Source organism: Trichechus manatus, unplaced genomic scaffold (genome assembly GCF_000243295.1).
Source record: "Trichechus manatus latirostris isolate Lorelei unplaced genomic scaffold, TriManLat1.0 scaffold00420, whole genome shotgun sequence".
Classification (NCBI taxonomy): Eukaryota; Metazoa; Chordata; class Mammalia; order Sirenia; family Trichechidae; genus Trichechus; species Trichechus manatus.
In genome coordinates, this window is record NW_004444356.1 from 113,443 (window position 1) to 134,842 (window position 21,400).

The window sequence follows — 21,400 nt, forward strand, 5'->3', positions numbered from 1 at the left end:
GTGTGACTGCCCGTGTGTGAATGCTCACGTGTGACCATCCCATGTGTGCGTGCTCACATGTGACCATCCCGTGTGACTGCCCGTGTATGAATGCTCACGTGTAACTGCATGTGAACATCTGTGTGTGAATGTCCCCTAGGACTGTCCTCGGCCTCCACATAATTCAGCATCACCTATGCTCCCGTCACGGGGCTCCACTGGCTCTGGGGAGCCTGGGGGTGGCACTGGGCTGGCGGGGACCCCGAGCCTGTGGGGCTAACACAGAGGAACCCACCCCACTCCGGGGCTTCCTTCTCGGTGCTACGTGGGTGGGTGGTGTGGCTCCCTTTACCCTCGGGGCGAGGAGGAGCATGCGGAGCGTGGGTGGGTGATCCCATCGTCCCCACACTGGGGTCCACGACCAGGAGTCACCTGCTCATCCCTCCAGGCACAGCAGGGCAGTCGCTCTGGATGGAGGGAGGAGACAGGACGGCTGGGCACACTCCCATGAGGGTGTGAGAACGGAGAAGCCAGTGGACTCAGGAAGACAGCCATGTGGCGTCAGGAGGCCTGGGGTGCTTCTGTGCTGGTACACGTGGCCTCACATCCCAAGGTGTCTCACAGGGTGACGAGTGACAGCTGGGGAGGCACGGTCTCCACGGCCCAGCAGTTGTCTGCGTCCTGCAGTCTCCAAAGCACGTGTGAGCAGCTCAGTGGACGAGGAAGCAGAATAGTCAGAGGAAATAAAAGGGAGTGACATCACACTTGAATCTCCTAGGTGTCCCCAGGTGCCCCCTCCCCCCACTGTGTGACCTGACTGGTAGCGAGCCCCTCTGTGCCCCGAGAGGCGAGGGGGTGAGGGGTGTTGGCAAGGATGCTGGGGTCGTGCACGGCCAGGGGTGCGGCCAGGGCAGCTGCCCCCCTCGCACCACCCCAGCCCCGGGCCTGCCCTCCCCTCACACGTGGGTGCAGCTGCAGACACGGGAGGGGCTGCTGCCTGCTGGGGCAGAGGGGTGAGCGCTGGGCGGGGCTCTAGGGGGTGCGCTGTCTGTGGGTGTCTTACTAAGAGGGCTGCATTTGAGCAAAAGCCTGAAAGAGGAGAGGGAATGCACCACGGGGCCTGGGGAGTGACCCAGAGCACAATGGGGGTGTCGGGGGCAGCTTTCGGGGCACTGGGCGAGGGGGGCAAGTGAGGGGATGTGGGGCAGGCAAGAAGTGCAGGTGAGGGGATGTCGGGGCAGGTGAGGGGTACAGGTGAGGGGTGCAGGCGAGGGGACGGGGGCAGGTGAGGGGTGCAGGCAAGGGGACGTGGGGGCAGGCGAGGGGACGTGGGGGCTGGCGAGTGGATGTGGGGACAGGCGAGGGGTGCAGACGAGGGGACGTGGGGGTAGGCGAGGGGTGCAGGCGAGGGGACGTGGGGCAGGTGAGGGGACGTGGGGGCAAGCGAGGGGACGTGGGGGCAGGTGAGGGGATGTGGGGGCATGTGGGAGGTGGGTGAGGGGGGCAGATGAGGGGACGTGGGGGCAGGTGAGGGAGGCAGGCAAGGGGACATGAGGCAGGCGACGGGTGGATGAGGGAGCATCGGCAGCTCCCTCCAAGGGGAGATGTGTGCTTGGAGAGTGGGCACAAGCGGTGGCCCCCAGAAGCCTCTTTGCAAACCAGAAGTTTACTCCAGGTGTTAATCATAAGAATTTTTCCCATTTCAGCCACTGATGACATTGTGAAAGTTGAGGTCTGGGACGTGGTTGACAAAGGTGAGCTGCATGTGTCTAAGTCTTTTTCTCTTTACTGTTTCATTCACGTGCACGCCCTCCCCCCGCCCCCCACCATGAGGACATCCTGGGGTGCTGTCCTGTAGAACCAGCTGTCCTAGTCCCTGTTGCCCTCCCCCCGTACATGGTCCCGTGGAGCACTGTCCTGACCCCCCGTGGTCCCGTGGAGTACTGTCCTGACCCCACCGTGTGTGGTCCCGTGGAGTACTGTCCTGACCCCCCCGTGTGTGGCACTGTCCTGACCCCCCCCCGCTGTGTGGTCCCGTGGAGTACTGTCCTGACCCCACCGTGTGTGGTCCCGTGGAGTACTGTCCTGACCCCCCCGTGTGTGGCACTGTCCTGACCCCCCCCCGCTGTGTGGTCCCGTGGAGCACTGTCCTGACCCCCCCCCCGTGTGGTCCCATGGAGCACTGTCCTGACCCCCCCCCCCGGTGTGGTCCCGTGGAGCATTGTCCTGACCCCCCGTGGTCCCGTGGAGCACTGTCCTGGCCCCCTGCCCTGTGTGATCTGGAACCGTGTCAGGGCAGCCGCTGTGCTCAGGGCTGTGAGGGATTGCCCTCTGCTGGATGCTGATCCTGGCTTCCTCCTAAGCCTGGTGACTGGGACGTTAGTCCCCGCGCTGGCCTCTCCCCGAGCCACAGAGCTCAGGCAGCAGGGTGGATGTGGGGGCCATTCCGGAGCTCCCCGGGCCCGGCCAGGGCCAGCCTCCCTCGCTTCAAGGGAGGCTCCTCTCGGGGTGGACGAGGTCTGTGTGATGGCGGTCGCAGCTGGGGGCCGGGGCAGGGCTGTGTGTGCCTTCTCAAGACAAGCACAAAGTCGTTCCAGACCCACAGCGCAGCCCCCGGCTGCAGGTGTGTGTCCCTGGTGGTGGGAGTTCCAGTTCCACTCGTGGGGACGGCCACATCTGTCCTCAGGCCACTGTCTCACCTCCATGCCATCTTCTCCTTGCACTCAGGCCCCAAGTTCCTCCCTGGGGACGTGCTGGGTGAGCGCTCGCCCCAGCTCTGGGCCGTGTCGCCTTGTGTACGTGTGTGCTATGTGCAGGCGTGACGTGGCCTCCAGTACAGGGCCCCACCTGAAAGGAGCCTGCACCTCCTTGAGCTGGGCCTCCACGTCCAGTCCCTGGGCCTCACTCCCCGCGCCTGTGTCTGGGGGGCAGAGTTTGGGTTAAATAGCGGCAGTTCTGCGGTTCTGCGGAGGAAGGAGAAGCCCGGCTGGAGGGCACGCCCAGCCCTGACCCCGTCTCCGTTCCTGTGGTAGACACAGTGGCTGCAGCCCCAGGCAGAGGCTTGCAGATGCGGGGCTGCAGGCAGGGGTGTGTGTGTGTGTGCGCGTGTGTGGGCACGCGGGGGCCAGCCCGCCGGCAGCGAGCCCAGCCCCCTCACAAAGGTTGGGGAGCCATGGGGTTCGGGTTTGGCCGCCTTTCCACCTCCTGAGTGGCCAGGAGTACAGGAGGCCGTGTCTGTCCACACGCTACTTCCTCTCTGAGGCAGGATGGCGTGACCTTGCCCCGCCTGGCCACAGCCTCCTGGGTGTGACTGGCTGAGGTGCAGTGTGGGATCCCGACTGCCGGTCCCTGTGGGGAGCTGAATTCCACCTGGGCCTTTAGTCCGAACTGCGCCAGCCGTCTAGGCTGGGTCCCTCTGGGCGGATATCTGTGCCCTCGGCTGGCGGGCTGGCCCAGCAGGTGCACAGGCAGCCGCTGTCCCCTGCAAGGTGCGCCCGAACCTGGCGGGGCCTGGCAGCACATTTCTCACAGCTGAGAACCCACACTGGAACACTGCTGTGCACGGGACTCCAGACTGTCTGGGTACCCCGGTTTCTCCTCCACGTCCTCTTCCTGCCCCAGGTCCCCGCCAGGACCCCCACACCCCGCCCTGAGTCCTATGGTCCAGCTCCTGAGCCCCTAGGGGCCATGGCAACAGCCAGTCTGCCTTCATCACGGCCCTTGCAAAGCCAGGCCTGCTCGGGCTTGGCAACTGCCCCTGTGTGGGCGTGTGGGACATGGGGAAGCCACGGAGGTGAGGTGCCTTCCTGTCACATCAAGGCCGGGGTACAGGATGTAATGCTCACCTGGGTCACCTGGACCGGGTTCTAGATGGCCACCTGCCCAGGGTGGTGCAGCTGGAGCAGCTCCCTGAGGGCACCCCGTGTTCTACCAGCCGCCTGAACCCCCCTTGGGCCGTGCTGCAGCTCCAGGCCCAGGCCCCCAGAGCCGACCGCACCCCGTCCTTGCCCCAGCCGCTGTGAAGGCCCACGCGTGTCTTTCTCCCAAAGCCGCCTGTGGGCAGTGGGCCCTCGGGCTTCTTGCCATGGGACGCCTACGGGGCCTCCCTGGGGCCATGACAGGCAGGTGGCCCAGCCCGGGCTGCAGCTCACCTGAGGGACGTGGCTACAGCAGGGGGCTGGGGGAGCGAGGTGGGCAGGGGGCTCCTCTGGGCGGCCCTGGGCCCAGCAGTTCTGACGCATAACTTCTGTTTGTGTTTTAACCAGGAAAATGCAAAAAGCGAGGCGATGGCTTGAAAATGGAGAACGACCCTCAGGAGGTAAGCGCACCCCCGGGGGGACGCAGGAACCCCTGTGCGAAGGGGCTGCTGACCCACGGTGGCCCTCTGGCGCGAGGCCGGGGTCGTCTGTGTTGTCTGCCACGTGACCACCACCTGGGGCTGAGCCCTCGTGTAGGCTGTGGCGGCCGGCGGAGCCTTGACCTCAGTCGGCGGGTTCCACCCCCCGTCACAGGCCAGGTGGCCCACGGGTCAGCTGTGAGTTGTCTCTAGGCCCATGATTGTGAGTGCCGGCTCTGAGGGGGCGGCTCAGGTGCCTGGGGCTCGCTCTGGGCACCCCTTTGCCCCCGGGGGAGGCAGGGCCCTCAGTGGGAGTTGGGCTGGCCGTGGGCCGGCGCCGCCCTGCCACCCCTCACCAAGGACACTGACAGACTGCCTGTTTCCTTAGTGTGACCATCACCCCCGCAACACGGGAGAGCTTTTCTGTTGTTCGGGGCTGTTGGCGTGTCCCTCCTGTCCTGACAGGCAGTGAGGCCGCACGCCCCTCTTGCCGTTAGGTGGGGAAGGTGAAATCGCAGAGGTCCAGTGAGGGCCTGCCTGCGGCAGCACCACACCCAGAAATGGCCTCCTGGCTGGCCTGACACTGTCCTCCCTGTATGCGGCCCCGCCCCAGTTCTGCTTCTAGAAGGTTCTCTGCAGGCACTTTACCCTCAGTTCAGCACGCAGCCTCACTGCGGGGCCATGCCTGCTCTGGTTCCTTGTGTTTCCCGAGTGTTGGCTTTGAGCATCCCTGCACCCTGGTGGGGCGTGCTGGTGGTCGGTTGGGCAGACCTGGAGCTGGGGGCTGCTGAAGGGCTGCGGGAGCCGGCCACGCATCATGGTGGGCCCAGGGCTGCCCCACGCAGCCGCCCGGCCCCACCGCCCACCCCGCACTGCTGCCCGGCCCCTCAGAACGAAGTCCCTGAGCTGGACACCGAGTTATTTCGGGCTTGTCTGGCAGTTTTGTTCACTCGGCACACCTCTTCCCCACGTGGGATTGGTTCTGCCTGATTTCTTCAGGCTGTGAGTCCCGCTGAGTCTCCTCAGATGGTTGTGGAGCCCCGTCATTTCCATGTGTCCCCCCTGTTCCTAGGCGGAGTCCGAGATGGCGCTGGATGCCGAGTTCCTGGACGTGTACAAGAACTGTAATGGGGTGGTCATGATGTTTGACATCACCAAGCAGTGGTAAGGGGGCTGCTGGCTGTCTCTGTACCTTGTAATGCCATGGGCCATGCTGTCTGTTCAGGTGACATTGCAGGCCACTGTGGGCAGGCACGCAGTGGGAACGTGGCTGGGCAGAGCACCAGTGGGCACCAGCTCACTTCTGCACACGGGCCAGCTGGGCTGCTGACAAGGCCAGGCAACACCAGTTCTGTAAAATGTGGTCCTATCAGGTAGCTATTTGTGTTGGGGGTCCCCAAGACCACCCCCAGGCTTGGCAATTGAGTAGGAGGACCCCCAGGACTCAGATGATCCCAGGAAAGGACCCAGAGCCCAGTCAAAGGGAGGAGGCGCATGGGGCGGGATCTGGGACACCAGGTGTGAGCTCCCGAGTCCTCTCCCCATGAGTCACGGGGGCACAGCATTCCCCAGCGGTGAGCTGTGACAACACGTGTGACCCGCCCACCACTGAAAACCAGCACCCAGCGTTGTCACGGGGTGGTCACGTGGCCGCCTTGCCTGGCGTGTCTGGATCCAGATCCAGAGGGAAGTGGGTGTTCAGCATGAGCCACATGCTCACACACGGTGCAGGCCAGGGGGTCGTTGTCCCGGGCAGGGCACAGTGGGACCCTCCAGAGTCCACGCTCCATGTGCCCATGCAGTGCAGGCCAAGGGGCAGCCGTCCCGGGCAGGGCACAGTGGGACCCTCCAGAGTCCACGCTCCATGTGCCCATGCAGTGCAGGCCAAGGGGCAGCCGTCCCGGGCAGGGCACAGTGGGACCCTCCAGAGTCCACGCTCCATGTGCCCATGCAGTGCAGGCCAAGGGGCAGCCGTCCCGGGCAGGGCACAGTGGGACCCTCCAGAGTCCACGCTCCATGTGCCCATGCAGTGCAGGCCAAGGGGCAGCCGTCCCGGGCAGGGCACAGTGGGACCCTCCAGAGTCCACGCTCCATGTGCCCATGCAGTGCAGGCCAAGGGGCAGCTGTCCCGGGCAGGGCACAGTGGGACCCTCCAGAGTCCATGGTCCCAACGCCGCCTCGGTGGGCTCCTGCACACCCCTGAGGATGGGCTTCTTGGAAATGCGGAGCTGGGATCCACTGGCGGCTTGTTTGAGAGATGGCCCGTGGGGTGTCTGCCTTGCTGGCTTACTCTGTTTTTTCATTGCCACTGTTGCCAATGTAACCCCTGTTTGCTGTAGAAGACAGGGAAGTGCAGCCCCGCCCCCCAGAAACCGTCCCTGGAGCATTTCGGTGACCCCCTCCCAGATTTTTTTCTGTATGTTACACACGCACGTGGAAAATGCAGTGTTTCTACAGGTTTGAGGTCTTACTGCACGGCCTCTGGGCACGCTGCTGTCACGCAGGAGCACCCCACACGGTTACACCAGGGCTCCGGGTATTGGGGTGCAGACACTGCTGTTGTGTAGGAGCACCCCACATGGTTACCACACCAGGGCTCCGGGTGTCAGGGTGCAGATGCTGCTGTCACACAGGCACACCCCACATGGTTGCTACACTGGGGCTCTGGATGTTGGGGTGCAGATACTGGCTGCAGTGCACTACATGCTGGGGCCACAGGCCTGGACCCTGATCTGCTGCAGCCGCAGCTGGGGCCAGCGTTCAGGCTGCCACCCACCTCAGCCCAGCAGCTCCCAGGTAACGCAACCTCAGCCCCTGCATCGTGCCCCGAGTCACCACGAGCAGCGTCCTGTGGCCCGACTGGCCCTCGTGTGAGAAGCCTCTGGTGGTCTGGGGTGGCGCCTCAGGGTGGACACCTGGGAGGAGGTTATGGCACAGCAACGCGCCACGTACAGCGTAGCGGGGTCAGCACACAAGACCCAGGTGTCTGAAAAGCGGCAGCTCCCCCCCTCAGGCACAACAGGGGGAGCGCAGCATTCTTCATTGTGACCAACTGTGATCCGCGTGGCTGGGGCGGGGGGGTCACCCATGCTTTTGCCTCCGGCCACCATGGCCTAGATGCTTAACGGCATGCCAGCTCCAGGGTGGGCTGTGAGCGTCGCATCCGTGTCCCAGCACACCCTCCGCGGCCCTTTGCACCAAGGGAGGAGAGCAGTTTGGAGACAGCCGGGGGTGCATGTGGGCAGGGAGGCAGGAGGTGGGCCCCTGGAGCTCTAAGTCGGGCAAGAAACGTGGCCAGATAGAGCGCGTGGTCCCCATCCCGGCCACAGTGTGAATGGTGGGCACGGCCGGCAGGTCCAGGCAGGAGCAGAAGCCCACTCAGCCTGTGGAGACCAGGGAGCTGGGTGGTCAGACCGCCGGGCAGGGCCTCGCAGCCTTTTAGGCAACCAGACAGTGCCTGGGCAGGTCGGTGCAGGCTTCTAGAGCCAGCTGTGCGAATGTGGAGAACACGTAAAGCAGGCCGCCAGTGACATGGGCCGTGTTGGAGGCCCGAGGCCTGTTGGGGGTATTTGGGGCCGAAGGCTGGGGGCCGATAAGACCCTCTCCCCTCGGGGTGGGGCTCCTGGAGGGCTGGAGATGCGCTGGCCTGTGCTAATGGTCAGCTTACCTGCTGGGTGTGAGTCAGAGCAAAGCCACGCTCAGCTTCTGGCCTCCTCGGGAGCAAGGTGTCATGCTGGGGCTGCCAGTCACTGTTTACACGCCATTTGGAGGCTGGTCCAGGGCGCCCTGCAAAGCCTAACGCCTGCAGTGCCATGCCAGCAGGTCCCCACAAGCTGCCACATGTGCCCTGATCCAGGTGACCACAGACCCGAGCCATCCTTCAGCCCCAGCACGGGGCGTGAGCTCAGCCGTGCGCCTTCGGACGTTGGTCCCGAGACCGGCCCTGACAAGCACATGGGCCTGGGCAGCCGTCTGTGTGGCGTGGACACATGGGGTGTGAGACCTAGGGGAACAGGGAGGGCCCCAGTCGGGAGGGAGAGGGACGGTGGCCTCGGCCCCTCTCGGCAGGCGCACTCACTCTCGCCACTCCGCTGTGCCGGCCAGGTGAGCGCCCAGGTGAGCGCCCAGGTGAGCGTGCCGCCCAGGTGAGCGCCCAGGTGAGCGTGCCTCGCCCTCACCGCCCCATCCCCACAGGACCTTCAACTACATCCTGCGCGAGCTGCCCAAAGTGCCGTCCCACGTCCCCGTGTGCGTACTGGGCAACTACCGCGACATGGGCGAGCACCGGGTCATCCTGCCTGACGACGTGCGCGACCTCATTGACCACCTGGACAGGTGGGTGCGGCTGGCAGGACTCTCCTCCCTGCAGCGTGTGGGGTGGGGCTCCTTAGTGGCCTCCTGCCTCACGAAGACAGGCAGCCCTCGTGCACTGCACTGCTCGTTAGGGCTTCTGTGAGGCAGCCGGGTGCCGAGTGCAGTTCACAGGCCATCAGCTCCCTCCCCATCCCCTCCACCGTCCCGTCCCATCCCCCGTCCCCTTCCCGTCACCGCCCTGTCCCCACCACACTGGGCCCCACGGCTGGGCGCCGCCCTTGTGTCTGTCCTGAGTTGTGTGGCAGCCTTGGCCGGCGTGGCCCCGTGGTGGCATGGAAGGAGGTCGCACGGCTCCCGCACTCTGCCCGCTGCGTCTCAGGCTTTCCTCAATGACAGGCCCCCCGGCGCCTCCTATTTCCGCTACGCTGAGTCTTCCATGAAGAACAGTTTTGGCCTGAAGTACCTTCACAAGTTCTTCAACATCCCGTTTCTGCAGCTGCAGGTAGGCCCCGCAGTGCGGCCCAGGTCCCATGCTTCCTGACCCCGAGGACGCAGCTATAGTGGTTTGCCCGGGACGTCACTGGTTTGGATCTTGGACTGGAGCTGGTGCACTGTGAGGACACCCCCGGCCCGGCCCTCTGCCCTCCCTGGTGGGGGAGTGGCGGTCCCGGGCCATTTTCACTTCAGCTGTGAACACCTCGTGCTTCTCTGAGGGGTCAGGATGCCCTTTAACACGGCCAGGCCCTATCTCAGGTGAAGAGCTGACAGGAAGCTCTTCCCAAAACGTGTGGCCATTCTTGGGGGGCTCTGCCGGCCCCTCAGGTTTTCCTTGTTGGGTTCCAGTGGGATCCAAAGACAGGTTGCTGACAGGTCTCTGTCGCTCCTAAAGCATGTTGTGATTTGGAAAGTGGGTCCGTCACTCATGCAGCGCCCCTTCTACAGACCCCTCCCGTTGTAAGATGCCCCCCGTTGGGGTTTTGTCACTGCAGTATTGGTGTCGCCCCATGGTCAGTTCAGTGGTCAGGCCCGGCGCCCGCGTCTCCTGCCCCGGCTGTTGGAGTCCTGTCCGGGAGAGCCACAGCGGAGGGCACGCGCAGGCCCGCGCTGTCTCGGCTGGCACCGCTCCCCACAGGTGGCCCTGGAGCACTTGGCCAGTGCATCTGGGAGGCTGGCCTTTCCGTTTTCCTTACCTTGGTCTGGTGGCTGCGCGGACATGCAGGCCTAGGCGCTGGGTCGGATCAGGCATTAGAACCAGGAGCGGACGCGCTCTGCCCGAGGCACAGCTGGGGAGCAGGCTCTCTCCAGGAGGCCACCCCCCCGGTTCTGTGGGTGCCCAGGGCTGTGCCGCCAGCTCCACGCCAGGCCTCGGGAAAGCAGTGGGACGTTTGGCAGGTCATGGGGGTGGACGTGCAGGCGCCGAGTGCTGACACAGGTCCCTTTGGCATGAGGGTGCCCCCACTTAGGTAGAAGAGGCACAGGGAGTTCCCTGTTCACACATGTGCTGGGGACTTGAAACCTTCGGGAAGCACGTGGGCTTGAGCCGTGACGGCTTCCTAGGGAGGTTTGTCACATTGCCAGTGCCCACCCCGAGTGGCTGTGAGTTGTGCTGACCGCCTGGGGACAGGGCTGTGGCAGGAAATCACACCACCCATGTGCCGGCCCGGCTGAGGCGCAGCTCTGTGCTCGGACGTTGCGAGGGGTGGCGCCCCACGGTTCTGCTTTACGGGTGCGTAGGGCCTTTCTGCTGAGGTCCCCTCTCCCTTCTTTAGAGAGAGACGTTGCTGCGGCAGTTGGAGACCAACCAGCTGGACGTGGATGCCACGCTGGAAGAGCTGTCGGTGCAGCAGGAGACTGAGGACCAGAACTACGAGATGTAAGTCGGCCACCCTGCAGGGCTGTTCCTGCCCCATGGGACACGCGGCCTCGTAGACCCTCACAGAGGCAGACGCTGGGTGCCCTATCCCAGTCCCACTGCCAGCCCAGGCATCCATCAGGCCTCCCTCAGGCCCCACGTGCATGTCTGCAGACGGGGCTGTAGGCAGGGAGACCTGGGGCTGCACATCAGGACAGATCCATCGGTAGGAGCAGTGATGCTCCTCAAGTCGTGCGCCGTCTCAGCTGGGAGCGTGACCGTGCTCAGGGAGCAGGGAGGTGGGGGGCTCTCCCACAGCCCAGCCCAGGCCCCCCGAGGAAGAGAGAGACGGTGGCCCTCTTGTTCTGTACAGCGGCTTTTATTATTAATGTGCAACAATGAAATATTTACAGTCCCACACCGTCTAGAGCAGGGAGATTAAAATTTTAAATGGAGCAGCTTTTCCTCTGGAAGCAGATACTCGGCTCCTCCAGAGGCTCCTGGTCCCCTGGGGACAGTGGGACAGACACTCCCTGGGGAACCGTAGGGACCCTCTGTGTGCCACCAGGCACTGGGGGACTGTGTCATCTCTACTGGGCGAGAGAGCTGATCCCACAGAGCTCATGGGGCGGCTGGGAGTCTGTGGTCACAGTGTGGCCGCACAGGGCTCGGTCATACGATTGACCTCACCAGTGTGTGCAGTGACTGCCTAACGGCCACCTGGGACATGGGTGTGGTGACCACAGAGCGGGTGGGCTCATGACGGGGCCCAGCTGTGCAGGCATCCTGCCCCGACTGCGGCCCCTGGGACCAGCTGGCTCAGCACAGACACCGCCCCTGCTTTGGTGCTCAGGTTCCCCATATGGACCCTGGCTTAGGATGGGGTCTCCGGGTTCCTGGTCTGGAGCTCACTGTGGCCAGGAGGCAGGCTGGCACAAGGGGCAGGAGTGGAGGCTCCTGGTCCCTGGAGGCAGAGTGGCTTTTTGGATGGTGATTTTCCTGGTAGTTCGTTTTTAAACGCCTCGGCGGCGTGCGTGTTGGCAGATCTGGTGGCCCCCATGCTCCAGGGGCGGACAGTGGGTCCCGCTGTGCGCCATAACACTGCTAGGTGCTCCTGGGTCAGGGGGGTGCTGTGGTGGTCTGAGGGCCAGCTATGCGCCTCCAGCAGGTGTCCCTGCCATGAGCTGGGCTTGCGGCCATTGCCGCCTACTGGGCAGGGGCACACCAGGGTCCCAGGTCGGAGACCCCCTACCACTACCTCCCAATGCAGAGCAATGGTGGGGAGCATAGACATGGGGCCCCCACCATCCCTAGAGGTGGCTGTATGGAGGCACCCCAGATAGGCCCACCCTCTTCCCAGAGATCCCCCTGCTTGGGGTGGCATTAAGGCTCAGCCAGTGGATTGGAAGCCGCTACGCTTTGTGACACCTGGTGCTTCTGCCCACCCATCACATCAGGGCTCCGTCCTGGGCCTGGAACAAGGGGATGCTCCCACCAGGAGGTGCCAGGGTGCTCCTCAGAGGGCAGGGGCCACACTGTGCAGATGGGGTGCTGTCCCGCACTGCCTGTCCCACAGCGTTGAGTACTCGCAAGCTCCTCCGTGGGCGGTGGGCCGAGGTGTGGAGGGACAGTGAGCAGCCCCGTGAGAGGGTCCTGCTGTGAGCTCGGGTGCACCCCGGCTCTGCGGTCAGCAGCTTGTCTTCAGTGCTTCCAAGGTCTTACAGTCTCTCCCACACCTTGTTGCAAAGTGCAGGGCAGGGCACTTCACCAGATGCACAGGGCTCCGGCGGGCGTGCCCGGGAACCACCAGGGCCGCGTGGCTCAGGGGCAGGGCCCAGGAGCCTGCGTGCTGAAGGGCCATCCTGTCCCACACACGCCCACCCGTTAGCTGAGACGCCTTGGGGAGGGGCTGCGGGGTCTCTGCTCCCTGCTCACTCTCTGCCCTCTGTCCCCAGCTTCCTTGAGATGATGGACGCCCGCAGCCGTGGCCATGCGTCCCCCCTGGTGGCCAATGGGCAGAGCCCAGCCTCTGGCTCCCAGTCGCCTGTCGTACCTCTGGGCGCTGCATCCACCGGGAGCTCCAGCCCTGGCACACCGCAGCCCGCCCCGCCACCGCTCACCATCCCCTCTACCTGCCCCACCCCAGTGCCCTTGGTGGCCCCGGCGCCCCCAGCTGAGGCCCTGCACCCCCACACCCCAGCCCCAGCCCCTCCCCAACGGCGCAGCATCATCTCACGGCTGTTTGGGATGTCACCTGCGGCCGAGCCAGCTCCCACCCCTCCAGGTAGGCCCTGGCCCCCTCAGGAGGAAGCCCCCCCGTCAGCAGGAAGCCTCCCCACCCGTCAGCAGCCCCTGGGACAGGTGGGCACAGGGTCTGCACAGGGACAAGGGAGCCTCTTGACCCCGCTCCTGCCTTGGGCCTCACCTGTCCCAGATGCACTGTGGACCCTGAGTGTCTGGAAGCCCACCACCTTTCTGGACAGGGTGGCCTTATGGGCCTGGGGCAGGGCAAGTGTGTGACGGCAAGCTGTGTCTGCCACCCACAGAGCCTGCATTGTCCACAGAGGCCCCAGCAAAGGTCCCAAACGTGGAGGACTTTGTTCCTGAGGACAGCCTGGACCACAGCTTCCTGGAGGATGCAGCTCCCCTGAAGGACGAGAAGAAGGCCCCACCGCAGGACAGCGACAGGTAGGGGCGGGTCAGCTGGTGGGAGACGCTCAGCCAGGCCATGCCACAGGAGTGCTGAGTGCTGGGAGAAGGCTGCTCTGACCCACTGTTGGAGACCACTGCCCCAGGGTCCTTGAGGGGCACTGGGCAGCACTGCTGGTCCAGGCCAGCCAAGGGCCTATCAGCACAATCCCCCGGAAGCACGATCCCCCGGGCCACCCCAGCCCTGCAGAGAGACGGCCAGTCCCAGGGTTAGCCCACCGCCCACGGGGTTGGGGGCTTGGCTACAGGCAGACTCTGAAGACAAGAACGAGGCTGGGGTCCACAGGGAGGGCAGCGGTGTCATGGTGCCCGGCCTGGGGGCCATCCTCCCGCTACTTCCACTTGGAGAGCATTGGCGTGGCCGACACCATCGGGCAGGCATGGAGGGGAGCCGGGGCTGTCCCTAGCGTCTCCTGGGAGTTACCAGTCACAAAGCACAGAGGGGACGTGGGGGGCAGACATCTGCCAGGAAGGGACACCGGCTCCGCCCCCCACCCTAGTCCCGCGCTGGGGATCTCTCCCTGGGTGAGTCCCTCCCTCCCGGCAGCCCCTGCCCTGCATCCAGCCAGGCCCCGAACTCACCCCAGGGTCTGTCCCGCATCTCATGTGTGCACTACACAACCCCCCAAAAAACACGTGACATAAGACAGCCAGGGACCACCCCCCGACACCCCGTCACTGCTCATGGGGTCCCCGCATCCTCACCCCACTGGCTCGCAGGGGCACCTGCAGGGTCCAGCCTCTGCTCAAAGCTGCAGGAAGCACAGATCGCACACGCTCCCCTCCTCCTCACTGCAGACAACATAAACTCCTGGGGGCTTTCTGCTGCCTCGTCCCCCACCTGGCCTGGCCCCCCTGGCCTGCATCTCCAGCTGAGACACCTCAGTGGGTCCCTTCCACAGGCGTCCCTGTGACTGCCCCAAAGTAGCCCCCACCATCTGACCCCCCCTGAACGACAGTGTCAGAAACGCTGGAGGCACCAGAGCCCAGGGACGGGGTACAGGGCCGGGGCTGGCAAGGCTTCTGCCCTACTTAGTGACCTCTGACCGCGTCCCCCGCCCTTTGCAGCGACGGGGAGGCCCCGGGCGGGAACCCGATGGTGGCAGGTTTCCAGGACGACGTGGACCTGGAAGATAGGCCATCGAGCCGACCCCCGCCGCCCGCGGACCCCCTCCCCAGCAAGCACGTCACTCTCTCTAGTGAGGAGGAGGCTGAGGAGCCCACGGGTCCACCCGGAGCCTCCGTCCTGGTCCCCCAGCCGTGCCTGGAACCAGAGATGAAACGGTGTGTGGGGGTCTGGGTCTCTGGGGGCGTGGCCCGTAAAGGGGGCAGGAAGCGGGGTACCCAGAGTGGCTCTTTGCTGAGACTTTGGGGCCACCGAGCAGGTCCTGTGCCTGGAGTATGGGGAGGTTTCAGGCCCGTGACCCCTTCCTGTCTCCAAAGATCTTCCAGAAAGACCCTGAAGCCCCAGGCCGAGGCGGCGCCCTCACAAGCCCAGGAGCCCCAGGTGCCGGACAGTTCCTCAGTACCTGCGAGGCCTGCCCTCGAGGTGCCAGCATCCAGGGTCACAGCCCCCACTGGGGGCCCCTCCCGCAGACCCGAGGGGGCCACGGCCGAGCAGGCTGCATCATCAGAGAGCGACCCTGAGGGGCCCATTGCCGCCCAGATGCTGTCCTTCGTCATGGATGACCCCGACTTCGAGAGTGAGGAGTCAGACGTGCCGTGGAGAGTGGTGAGTGGTGAGGAGATACCCGGCCAGGCCGCCTGGTGGGGACGCGTGCTGGTGGCGTCACTGTGGGCAGGACAGCATCCTGGGGGGCGGGTGAGGCGTGCCATTGAGCTAAAGGGTATGTCCCCAGACCCCGGGGGGCACGTGACCAGGTGGGCCCTCGTCAGAACTGGCAAGGGCACCTCGTCTGTCCTGAGGCCCAGCGCCCAAGTGCACAGGGCAGGCAGGAGAGTCCCCAGGCTGGGACCCCAAGCGGGCAGGCGGCCCTGCAGGAGCCCCTGCCGTCTGTCCCCAGAGTGCACCTGGGGGCAGGGAGTCCTGGACTCAGGAGAGCGAGAGGGCAGTCTCCAGGCCAGCCCCCTATGCCAGCCTTCCCCCCGACCAAGCCAGCCTTCCCCCCGACCAAGCAGATCTGATGGCCCTGATGCCAGGTGGCGGCCACTCAGGTCATGAGGGTCACGGGCTCCATGGAGGTTTGGCTGTGACCAGTTCTGACCCATCTGCCATCCCTCTCCCAGAATGAGTTCCCAGTCCGTGAGGACCTCTCTGACCTGACTGAGGAGGACACGACCCCAGCACAACCAGCCCAGCCACCTCAGCTCCCCGTGTCCCCCTTCAGACCCAAGAACGACACCGACCTCTTCGGGTTGGGCCTCGGGGAACCGGGCCCCAAGGACAGCAGCGACGAAGGTGAGGCTTGGGTCGGGGCTGGGTGTGCGGGGCCTGCCTGGGCCCACCAGGCCTTGTCCACATCCCCTACGTGGGCCATGGGCCTGTCACTCAGTGCACAGGAGCTTCGAGGACAGAGAAGGGGCCGGGCCACTGCGTCTGCAGGCCCGCCGTCTGGTCAGGCTGTCCTGGGGGCTGTCCTGGGGCCGGACCCAGAAGGCCTGCCTGCCCGGTGTATACCACTGACCACGGGCTGCCTGTCCCAGGCCCGTTCAGATGACACCTCGACTTTCTGAGGGAAAGACAAGCTGGACGTGCTGATGTTGCCCAGGCATGTTGCTGCAGGGCCAGATGGAGGGGTCACTGGTGGCATGTCCCTGTGAGACCCTGGGTGTCACACGTGCTGACCCGCCTGCCCTCACTATAGCCACCTCCACGTGAAGGCTTGGGGAGGGTGAGGTCTGCCTACTCGGTTGCTCCCGGCCAACTGTGGCGAGCCAGCGCCCAGGCAGGCACCCCGCCCCTGGTGGCTGCATGACCTCAGACATGTCGCAGAAGCACCTTGTCCTCAAACGTGGGTGGACAGTGCCTTCCTCTCTGGCGTGGCCCAGGTGGAGCAAATGGTGTGGCATGTTAGTGCACCTGTGGGGGCGCCCAGGCCCGTCGCTTGTCCACGGCACAGCTTCATGGCCGGGGGTCAGCCAGCAGGGGCCCTCGGTTTGGTCCACCCATGCGTTTCTGAGGTGCCCTTGCTACAGTGCCCCCTGTGAGGTGGTGGTCAGCGGCTGCCCACGTGGGCGCCCCAGGGCCCTTGTCCCACGCGGGGTGCAGAGGGGCTATGGAGACGGCCTGTGTCGAGGGGACAGTGGCCGTGGAAGGGTGTGTGGGGTAGAGTTTCGCTCAGAGGCAGGGACCCCTCTCCCTCCGGCTGCCCACTCCTGTAGTGGGGGGGCCTGGCCCCCGCAGGGTGGCGCAGATGCCCTGGGAACCGGAGCAGAGCGCCCGCCTGTGTTATCTGTGCAGATAAGGATGGCAAGCCGCCCTCCAGAGAGAAGAAGAAGAAGAAGAAGAAGAAGGAGAAGGAGGTGGGCTTTGGACCGCCCTGGGGTGGGCCGAGTCTGGGGTGGGCGGCTGCCCCTGCCCCCGCAGCCCCGGTGACTGCGCTCTCCCTCCTCAACCCAGGAGGAGGGAAAGGCCACGAGGAAGAAGAACAAGCACAAGAAGAGCAGGGAGAAGGAGGAGGGCAGCGAGAAGAGAAAGAAGAAGGCGCCTCGGAGCAAGGAGGCCGGGGATGAGCTGGAGGCCTTCCTGGGGGGCGGGGCCCCCGGCAGCCAGCACCGCGGGGGCGGGGACTATGAGGAGCTCTAGGCCTGGCCGCTGGGGTGGGACCTGGCTGTCCTGGCGGTGACGCTGCAGCGGGTGGCATGGGAAGGCCCGCCTGCGTGACCCACCACCCCTCCCACAGCCCAGCTTCCCTGCCGGAGAGGCCCGGCGAAGCCCCCTGTGCAGCAGGCCCCGGGCGGCAGCCGGCCCCACGGGGCTGTGCCTGTGGCGGGTGGGGCAGCGTTTCTCAGGGATGTGACTGAGGCCTGTGAGGGAGCTGCAGGGTCTGTTTACAGGGGGCACACCGCTCGGACTCCTGGGATGCCGACACCCCAGCTCCCGCTCCTGCTTGCCCTGGGCGCACACCCACCACCCACTCGCAGCCACTACATGCAGACGACACCCCCTCGGCCACGCGGCCGGTCTCCAGGGAGGACGCGCTGGTCCCTCAGAGCAGCCCCCAGCCCGTTAGGCGGGGCTGCAGGGGTGCAGCAGCACAGGCAGCGCCTCCTGGGACGAGTTCCCCCACTGTTTTTCTACTCTGCCATCTCTGGCCACGGCTGTGGTGGGCATCCAGGGCTGGAGCCGGGTGCTCCCCAGTCTCATCTCCATTTGGACCATAAAGCTCTCCTGTTTTATGCTGTGTCCTGTTTTCTCTCCCTACCCCTTGGGCACCTGCAGCCCAGGGGGCCAGCCTGGGACCTGCCCAGCTCCTCAGCTTGCTCTCCCCCTCCCTGGGGACACCATCTTTTGACCCCCCCGCCCCCCCCATTGCTGTGGGTTGGCAGGAAGTCCTGAGCGCCCTGCTTGTGGGCCACATGGAGCCCTTCCCCAGAAAGGCCGGGGTTCTTGGGCTGTGAGACAACCTGGCACCTCTTTTCCAGCTGGAAGACACCTGCCCATCAGCCCCACCCCCGGCCCTTGACCTTGGTAAAGGGGTCTCTGTATGTGCGGAGCTACCTGCCCTTCACCCCAGGTGGGGACCCTGCTGCACTGTGGGCGGGGGACTGGGGGTGGTCCCCAGACCAGGACTGAGACCCCACTAGCTCAGCCAGTAGCCAGGCCTAGCCCGCCACACACCATCTGTCCAGCTGAGTGGCATGCCCATGGGCCTGGCGTGTCCTGGCCCCTAGGCAGGGGTTGGGTAGCTGCTCCCCAGGAAGACTGTGGCCCAGCCCTCTGGGCAGGTGTGTAGCCACCTCTCTGCCCGGTTCTGGGCACTCCCCTGCAGCCCCTGCCCTTCCAGCTGCCGGCAGCTCCCAGTGCCTCCCACTGCCTCCACTGTTGCCTTGGGAACAGCGCCTGATGCTGGCTCCCGCCCCTCCTCCAGAGGAGGCTAAGCAGCAGGTCCTCTGCCCCAAACCAGAGCGTGGGCCAAGGGATATGGGCACGGCCAGGCCCCCTCCTGCCCCGGGTGTTGGCCAGGCGGCTGGGTGTACCCCTCCTGGTCACGACCTCCCCACCCTCCCATTCTCGGGGACGGGAGGCATTTACTGAGCACACACAGTGGGCCAGACAGCACACTGAGCTCCGTGGAGGTTTCCCTCCTAGTCTGCCCCAGCCTGTGAGGTCAGGGCTGTCTGCTCACTGATGTGGGGACTGGGGTCTGGAGGAGGTGACCCTGTCAGGACCCGTGGCAAAACACCACCTCTGCCAGGTACCCGATAGTGGCTGCTCCCCCTCCAGAGCAAGAGCACCAGGGCTGGCCCTCTGCCAAGCTAGACTTGTCCTGAGGTTCAGCGTCTTGTTATGGAGAGGGGCTGGCAGGGTTGCAGCAGAATATCACCCTGCGGTTGACAAGAGGGCCTGGTGCAGACCCGTCCTGGGCAGTGACAGCCCTTGTCTGGGTGCAGGGGCCTGCCCTGGCCGGATGCTTGGACCAAGGGCTGTGTGGCCATCTGGCCCCAAAGTGCCTGCTGTGGTGTTGGCACTTCAGCCCCCGTGGCGGATGGGTCCTGGGGAGGGGACTGGCGGGCAGGGAGCTGCCCATCTGCTCTGCCCGGGCCCAAGCCGAAAGGGCAATTCCGGAGCCCATGCCCAGTGTCCGCAGCCTAGCCAGGCTTTGGGCTCCTCCAGGGCCTGCTCCAAGGCCCACGCCAGGCCAGCTGCCCCGCTCCGGAGGTGGTACCTGGCAGGACCGGCGCGGTCCCGAGTTAGGCGTGCGCTCTGGGGACCCGATGGGACTCGTCGCCATCCGCCGGCACGGGCCCAGCCTCGCAAGGCCCCACCTGGGGCGCGGCCCCTTTAAGTGCCGCCCCCTCGGCCGCCACCGGGGGCAGCAGTGAGCTGTCGGCCGGCGAGCGGCGCCGCTGCCTCGAAGCTTCTGCCGGCGCCGGGGACGCTGAGGTGCCGGCGCCGGGGCTGCGCAGCCCACCCCGGGCTCCGGCAGCGGAGCAACGCCAGGTAGGGGGCGGGGGCCGCGCCGCTGGTGCGCCGCAGTCGCGGGTCGGGACCGTCCCCGGCCGTCCGCAAGGATGGGGAGTCCTCGCCCCCGGCGACACCGGCCGGGCCCTTGCCAGGGCCTCCCTGGCCGGGGCCTGGGGCAGAGCCGCGCGGTGGGGAAGGCTGGCCGAGCGCGAGGGCTCAGGGAAGCCTGGGACCCCGAAGGGGGCCGAGCCCACGCCCGGAGAGGAGCTGTCATCGCGTCCAGCTGCTGACAGCCTCGCCGGCAAGGACCGCGCTGCCACTTCCCTGGGCGGAGCCTCGCGCCGTCACCGGCCCTGATTCTGGCCTGGCTCTGAGCTTAGGATGGAGGGGGAGGGAAAGTGGGGATGGTCCTGCGAACCTGGGGCAAAGTTGGGGGCGGGCACGAGGCTGGGATGGGGACAGGGACTGTGACCTGGTGGCCACGACCCAGAGGCCGTGACGACAGGAAGCCCTTGCACAACGGGTCCCCAGAGGGCTGACCCAATGAGACCCGAGTCGCCGCGTCCACCGAGGTCCTGCCAGGTGAGGGGCGGCCTCTTGTTTCCCCTCCCTTTACTCCCTCCACCCAGCACGCTGCTACGGCACCGCGACCCCTCCTCGATGGGAGCCGGCCTCCAGGGTCGCGTGTGACCGCCTGAGCACCCCGCCCGGCCCGACGCGCAGGCGCTGTGTGGAGCCCCCGCCTCCATCCCAGCCCCCGGGGACCCCAGAGGGGCCGCGGCCGCATCTGAGTGTAGCCGGCGAGGGGCCCCGGCCCAGCCTGCAGCGTGGGGGCCGCGGATACGTGGTTTCCATGGAGCCTTCCGGCGCGCTGGGGGCGGGCCCTCGCCGCGGAGCCGTGGAGGAGAGGGTTTGCCCCGCCTCCCCCTGCCCCTCCTGGCTCCCTGACTGGCGACCGCGGGCTGGGCGCGCGGTGGCCATGAGCTCAGCTCACACGTCCCCCCACGTGGTCCTGCACCCGGGCCCGGTTTCCCTCTGCCAGGCGGTGGGCACGCGCTGTGGGGTGTCTGTGCATTTACGCAAAGCTGTAGGGGTCGCTCTGCCGGCCTTGTCGTGCCAGCCCCAACTAACTTGGTGGGTTTCAACCACCCAAAAAATCTCTGGGATCCAAGAAAGTTTCTGCAAAGGACTTGGGACTTTAGGGCCGTGTGTCCTCCTAGAGCATCCTCCTGGCACGGACCAGCCCGCAGGGGCAGGGGCGAGGCAGCCGCCTCGGGGTGCAGAAAGGACTCAAGCTTCTGACGGTGGCGCCGCGGAGTGCAGCCGCCTTGCAGCCCTGGGGAGGGTCTGTGCGCAGCCTGGTCAGAAGTGGGGAGGGAAATGTCTGCAGTTAATTAAGGCCTGGACTCACCTCAGGCCAGTGCACGTGGGAGGGGTCGCTCTGCAGGAGGCGTTAGGAGGGGATGCTGTCACCCAAAGCTGGAGTTTGCAAGACCCAGAAAGAAGTGCCCACCCGATTATCTAGCCTGGGCTCTGGGACCACGTCCCCACTGTCCCACCAGCTGGCAGGGCCTGGCCCGGGGATGGTAGTCCACCTGAGCCTGCAGGCAGGGGGCAGAGCCCGGGTACGGGGCGGGGGGGTGCGGGAACAGGAACAGGGAACCAGGGCAACTGCATCGCCTGCCTGGCTGGACCGGTGGGTTCCTCCTGCAGGTGCCTCTGACGGCGGCATGGAGCAGGCGGCCATGGCCCACTGCCAGGGCTGCTGTGCCCGCTGCGCCCCAGGTAAGCCGGGCCAGCGCGGGGGTGGCTGGCGGGCGGGTGAGGAGGGGTCCCTGACCCGCCTCCTCTCCGCAGGGCGAAAGCCCCGCCAGGCCAAGTGAACTGGAGCCGCCAGCCTGGGGACTTCTTTTAAGATGACCCGCACGGACCCACCGGACCTGCTGGTGTCAACCGTGTACCAGGACATCAAGGTGGCGGCCCCGGACCCCGCGTCGCGGCGCCCGACATGTGAGCGCTCCATGGCCCGGCCTGCTGCGCCCACGCCTTTCAACAAGCGCCACTGTCGCAGCTTCGACTTCCTGGAGGCGCTGGACCGGCCGGCCATGGAGGGCCAAGGAGG

General features: G+C 65.9%; 2 protein-coding genes across 2 annotated transcripts in view; both read left to right on the plus strand.

Annotated features, from left to right (window-relative positions):
* RABL6 (RAB, member RAS oncogene family like 6) overlaps positions 1-16,956 on the plus strand; it is a 29,544-nt gene extending 12,588 nt beyond the window's left edge. The window contains exons 3-15 of the mRNA XM_023725815.1: positions 1,686-1,733; positions 4,245-4,297; positions 5,388-5,479; positions 8,510-8,650; positions 9,026-9,131; positions 10,399-10,502; positions 12,437-12,765; positions 13,028-13,169; positions 14,259-14,474; positions 14,634-14,922; positions 15,438-15,609; positions 16,612-16,673; positions 16,774-16,956. Coding sequence (XP_023581583.1) covers positions 1,686-1,733; positions 4,245-4,297; positions 5,388-5,479; positions 8,510-8,650; positions 9,026-9,131; positions 10,399-10,502; positions 12,437-12,765; positions 13,028-13,169; positions 14,259-14,474; positions 14,634-14,922; positions 15,438-15,609; positions 16,612-16,673; positions 16,774-16,956 — 1,937 coding nt within the window. The remainder of the gene's footprint in view (positions 1-1,685; positions 1,734-4,244; positions 4,298-5,387; positions 5,480-8,509; positions 8,651-9,025; positions 9,132-10,398; positions 10,503-12,436; positions 12,766-13,027; positions 13,170-14,258; positions 14,475-14,633; positions 14,923-15,437; positions 15,610-16,611; positions 16,674-16,773) is intronic.
* Positions 16,957-21,194: 4,238 nt separating this feature from the next.
* Positions 21,195-21,400, plus strand: part of AJM1 (apical junction component 1 homolog) — a 3,131-nt gene continuing 2,925 nt past the window's right edge. Inside the window, exon 1 of the mRNA XM_023725810.1 lies at positions 21,195-21,390. Coding sequence (XP_023581578.1) covers positions 21,195-21,390 — 196 coding nt within the window. The remainder of the gene's footprint in view (positions 21,391-21,400) is intronic.